Below are 6,000 nucleotides of genomic sequence, written 5' to 3'. Positions count from 1 at the left end.
GATCATATAACTCCTAATCAAACTGATGATGTTATAAGAGCAGAAATACCAAATCCAGAAGAAGGTCCTGAACTCTATGAAAATACTAATGAAATAACAAAGAGGAATAGGATACATGGCCCTTGTGGTGTCATTAACAAAAACTCTCCATGCAATCTCTGAATGGATGATGTACCAAAAGATACCCTTGGTCACTGTTAATTATTAATGGTATAGAGCTCGATAATCACTAGGTAATACCCTACAATCCTGTGTTGTCCCGTGCCTTTCAGGCTCACATTAACAGAGTTTTGCAAGTCTGTTAAGTCTATACAATACATACAAAAGTATATCAACAAAGGTTCTGATCAGGCCATGTTTGCATCTGAAAATGAGCTTGACAAAGTGAAGATGTATCAGACAAATTGTTATATTAGCAGTTCAGGAGCAGTTTGGTACATTCTCTGTTTTCCTGTTCATGAAAGGTTTCCACCAGTCATGCATCTTAGTGTACATTTAGAAAATGGCCAGAGAGTCAGTTTTTCACCAGAAAACTTAACTGACAAATTAACATCCCTTTTAAAACTACCTAATGGCATTTTTTGATCTTTGCAAAGTAGATGATTTCTGAAAAAGTCTTCTTTATTATTAAGTTCCCTCATGTTATGTCTAGAGAAATAATTCATTTTCTAGACAAAAGCAGGGTGAAGATGTACCAGGGAACACTGAAGTCAAGAAGGACCATGCACGTAGTAGGATTTACACTATTTATCCTAACAATTCAGAGTGCCACTATCTACGTCTTCTACTGCACAAAGTTCGTTGGCCCAAATCCTTCACAGATCTCAAAACAGTAGCTGGAAAAGTTTATTCTACCTTTCAATTTTCCTGGGGGGCAATGAGTTTATTAGAAGACAATGGTCATTGGGATCACACCTTAGAAGACGCAACAGTTTCTGATTCGCTCCATAAACTCAGGGAACTATTTGCTGTTATGCTGGTTTTCTGACAGCTGTCTGAGCCAATGTTACTTTGAGAAAAATACAGAAATCATTTTACCACAGATATTAAGTGAAAAATGGAGAAAGAATCTTCAGGTTTAGATATGCAGCAAAGAATGGATGAACTGGATGAATAAAGGTCTCATATAGCTGGAAAACATAGTAGTTGGATTGGCAGGTCAACCAACCACTCAAACAATATGGCTTACCAGAACCCAAACGAGCAAACAAAGTGATTGTAAATTCTGATTGTTTGAAGGAGATATCTTATGATCCAGTGGGGCTGTCTAATATTATTTCAAATAAAAAAATGCATTCTTAATTGTGACCAAAAAAAAAAAGTATTAGAGTCTATAATTGATAGCATCGATAGGAAACAGGGTAGTTTATCTTTCCTAGATGATCCAGGAAGGACCAGAAAGACATTCCTAATAAATGTATTGCTCACAAAAGTAAAAAAAAATCAAAATATTGCACTTGCAGTGGCTTTCTCTGGAATAGTAGTGACGCTCTTTCAGGATGGCAAAACAGCACATTCTTCTTTTGAGTTGCCACTCAATCTGAGTTTTACAGATACTCCACTATGCAATATCACCAAGCAAAGTAACATGGCTCAAGTTTTCTGAGACTGCAAATTAATTGTATGGAATGAGTGTATAATGTCTAACAAGGCAGTAATTGAGATACTTGACAGAGATATTCTGATATTCCAAGATATTCTAAATAAAAATAGGTTAATGGGTGGAATTACTGTACTGCTTGCCAGAGATTTCAGGCATACCCTATCAGTCGTACCTAGGGGTACATGTGCTGATGAGGTCAAGGCCTGTCTGAAGTCATCCAATATATGAGAGCACAACAGTTTTCAGATCTATTATTTAAAATATGAGACAGTAGAATAGAGGAGAAAGAAAGAAAAATAAAGATCCTAGACAATTTATGCACAGTACTTTAATAGATGACATAAAGATATTAATGGCGAAGATAGATCATGATATAGAAAACTTACCTTCTAAACCTGTATCTTGGCTAAGGGAACGAGCTATATGAATGCTTAAAAACAACAAAGCTACAGAAATCAGTAACTTTTTTTTAGCAAAGCAATATACACACATGGTGACCTATGATTCAATTAACTCAGTAGCAGAGGTTGAAGAGGCTGTACACTATCCAGTGGAGTTCTTGCATATGTTGAATCTTCCAGGCATTCCTCCGCTTAATCTTATTTTCAAGATTGGAGCAGCAGTTATGCTTTTGAGAAACTTAAATCCTCCTATACTGTGCAATGGCACATGACTGCAAATAAAAGCTTTACACATCAATGTATTTAAAGAATGCATCTTTACTGGCTGTGGTCAGGGAGAAATGGTTAATATACTGTGTATTCCACTTATCCCATCTGACTTTCCTTTTCTTTTCAAATGCCTCCAATTTCCAATTAAAGTGTGTTTTGCAATGAATATCAATAAAGTACAAGGTCAGTCTCTAAAAGAGGTGGGAGTGGATTTGAGAGATGATTGTTTTTCTAATGACCAGCTTTATGTGACACGCTCCAGAGTGAGTTCACCTCTCTCCCCATTGATTCTTGAATCTGGGGGTGATACTTCTAACGTTGCATAGGGAAAATTATTGCAGTATCTTACTCAACATATTAATTCTTTTTGTGTGATTTTCGTATACAGCGCAGAATTAGTACATAATCTAAAACTGAAATAAAAAAGTGTCCATATTTTTATGTCAGCCAATTTAGTAAAAGAGATCCTTTTGAGCAAAGCCACAGGTATTAGCTAGTAGTTTAATATAATAATTAGTTATTGTCATAAATGATTTGTCATTTAAAACAGTGAAAGTGACTGTGCTTTATAAGTTTAAATAATCTATCAATAGCTCTTGTTTCTGATCCAGTACCACATAGATAATATGAGAATGACGTTAGAATCTTAAATAAATATTGATTTGTGTTTCTATTTTTTTTTTTTTTTAGAAGAAAATTGCTTTGAATATGTTCTTGGACACTCTAATGGCTGACCCACCTCCACAGTGCCTGGTTTGGTTACCTCTCATACACCGTCTTGCTAATGTGGAAAATGGTAATAACACCTTTATGTAATACCCTTTAATGTTTTCATGTGTATATCAAAGTCATTATGTATCCCATCATAATTGAAACTGCAAACATTTGCTGGGTTATGCAGTTTACATTTACTGGGTAATAAAATACTATTATATATTTTATACAATGCCAAAACAGTATGCACTACCACCGTAACCATAAGCCCTGTTTACAGACCACAGTAAAATGTCAAATATGACAGTGGAACTGTACAAAAAATATGCACTCAACAAATAAAATAAATACGTCATTTTTCAATACTAGTCAAAGTATATAAGTCCAGATGTGCTTCCACTCTTATCTGCCTGCTGTATTTTATCTTATTTACAGCTTCTATTAGTGTCTGTGCATTCTAGGAAACCCTATGATCAATTAATAGGCATTCATGTGACCTCTGAAAAATTAAGCAGATACTGAGAGAATTTTCTGCACATGTGTGTTATAAAATTTCTGGCCTCCAGAAAACATTTTTTATTTTTAATTTTGTTTCTTATATAAATGTATTTCAACAAATTCCAATGAATATGTTTAACCCATAATTTAATAAGGTGTATTTAATTTGTTTTTGTAGTCTTCCATCCTGTTGAATGTTCATATTGCCGTTGTGAAAGTATGATGGGTTTTCGTTATCGATGTCAACAGTGCCATAACTACCAGCTTTGCCAGAACTGCTTTTGGCGCGGTCATGCCAGTGGAACACATAGTAACCAACATCAAATGAAGGAGCATTCTTCATGGGTAGGAAAATATACTTTATTTTCTTTACCACCTTATATTATTTTGAAACAAACTTTTTTTTTTTTAAATTTCAGTTCAATAACTTTAAAAGAGGGCTCAAACACAAGTGTTTAGAAATTGGCTAAATGTCTAAAAATTAATTTTGGACTAGCTAACCTGACTTTTGTCCAGACTAATGATGGCAGTGGCGGTTCTACATTAAATTGCTCCCCGGGCGAGACTCCCACCTGGCGCCCCAAAAAATAACATGACAAAACTACACATTTTGTACACACCACACGTTTTATTGTAGTAATTCTGTCATTCCGTAACAGACCAATTTTTGCAAAATAAATAAATAAATAAATAAATAAATAAATAAATAAATAAACTGCTCATAACTTAATTATACTCTGTACAAACCAATATTATTTAAGAAAAAATATTTTAAATTATTAAGAATAATATACAAATAAAATATAGAATAAATCACACTAAAGAAAATTAAATTATTTCACTGCAGAACAGAAAACACAAACTGAAACTAAAATCTGACATTTCTGGCCTTTCTAGATGCAAAGTCATCAATAATGGCATCATATGAGATATGCTCCCTACTGAATGATTAATGCTTATGACAGCAAGGCCAGTGAGCCGTTCCTGAGACATGGTTGACCTCAGGTATGTCTTGATTAACTTCAGTTTGGAAAAGCTCCTCTCTGCTTGAGCCACAGTCACTGGCAGGGTAAGTGCAATCCTGAGAGCAGTCCAAAAGTTGGGGTAGATCTCAGATAGATCCTTATCGTGCATGAAAGTGATAAGCTCAAGGAGGCTCATGGTTTTTGATGGCAGGTGAGGGAAGTTCTTGATTTCCTGCAAAAGCTCTCTATTGTCCAAATCAGAATGCCCTTCGAAGTGCAGTGTGGTACCTAGTGCATTGCACTGCTCTGCCAGCTCCTCATCTGCAAGACTAGGGAAATTTGTCAAAACCCCAAATTTGTTTTCCACATTTTCCAATGTGGTAAATCTCTCCGCGATGGCTGACAGGGCTGCACCAAGAACAACATTGAAGAATCCAATCTCCAACTTCCTAAGGGCATCACTGAAAGGCTCATCATGTGATTCATATGAGAAGTGGCGCTTTGTGGACCTCAGCCTTTTTTGTTTCAAAACAGCTTCCACATTCATTTCTTCACAAATGTCTTTGGCCGCCATCTGTGCAGTCACAAAGCCACTTGCCCTGTAGCTCTGGAGACCTTGCTCAGTCTTCAAAAGATTCACAGCTAGGTCGACATGCATATTTGGAGACTGCATGAGTTTGCTGACATGCTGTATTGCAGATAGCATGTCATACCAAACAACCGTGCAGATGCTGAAGCGGTACGGAGGAACAATTAGCTCCTTGGTTAATTTACTGCCTCAAATTATATGCTTTGTCACGTAACAGAGTTATAGCAAATGGAAAATGTTTGTCTTTTACACGATCTACACATATGTAAATTACACTGGCTATTTACAGTAGCCAACACAAACAATGGAAATAAATAATAACTGTACTTGCAACAGTTTTGTTGCAAAGCAAAATTTTGTGGTTAAATTTAATTAGATCTCGTGTTGTATACACTGCTGAAAAAACAATAGAACCCTGCCCAAAAATAACAGAAAATGTAATGGATTTAATGGTTATAATGGGAATTGTATTGGTTTTAATGGTAAGTATAACAGTGTCTGCTGGTATATGATGGATTCTATTGGTGGGTGGGATGGTAAATCCTATTGGAAAAGTGCCCAAAACACACTACAATAAGGAATTTTGTAATAGTTTCACTGGAAAAAAGTTAATGGTTCACAATGGTATTTAATAGAAACCATTAGAATTTCTGTGATGGCTTTTACTGTGTTTTTTTAGCAAGGTAAGCATAGCATGCATGCATCATAAGCAAGAAGGCTAACAAAGTAAGAGTTAACGTTATACCACTAATTAACACAATGACATGAATACCTTAATCATACAGAGAGAATATTGTTGCATAGCTACCTTTATCTTTTGCCCGTTTCTCCTCATCATCTTTTCTTTTTTTCCTAAATTGGGCACCTGTGTTTACTAAGTAATCGGCAATCAACAGATTTCCCATCAATCCCCCAACGCTGTCACTCACGACCAGAAGTCAAGACTAAACCAATTCACCT

At 35.6% G+C, this 6,000-nt stretch overlaps 1 protein-coding gene across 7 annotated transcripts in view; it reads left to right on the top strand.

The window, feature by feature from the left end:
* Positions 1-6,000, top strand: part of dtnbb (dystrobrevin, beta b) — a 219,146-nt gene that overhangs the window by 72,332 nt on the left and 140,814 nt on the right. For all 7 annotated transcript variants that reach the window (XM_039748782.1, XM_039748781.1, XM_039748786.1 and 4 more), the window contains exons 8-9: positions 2,965-3,070; positions 3,665-3,831. In XM_039748782.1, the coding sequence (XP_039604716.1) occupies positions 2,965-3,070; positions 3,665-3,831 (273 nt within the window). The remainder of the gene's footprint in view (positions 1-2,964; positions 3,071-3,664; positions 3,832-6,000) is intronic.

The sequence above is a fragment of the Polypterus senegalus genome, chromosome 3 (assembly GCF_016835505.1).
Source record: "Polypterus senegalus isolate Bchr_013 chromosome 3, ASM1683550v1, whole genome shotgun sequence".
NCBI lineage: Eukaryota > Metazoa > Chordata > Cladistia > Polypteriformes > Polypteridae > Polypterus > Polypterus senegalus.
Note: the sequence above shows the minus strand (reverse complement) of the source record. Positions and strands in the feature narration are given on the sequence as shown.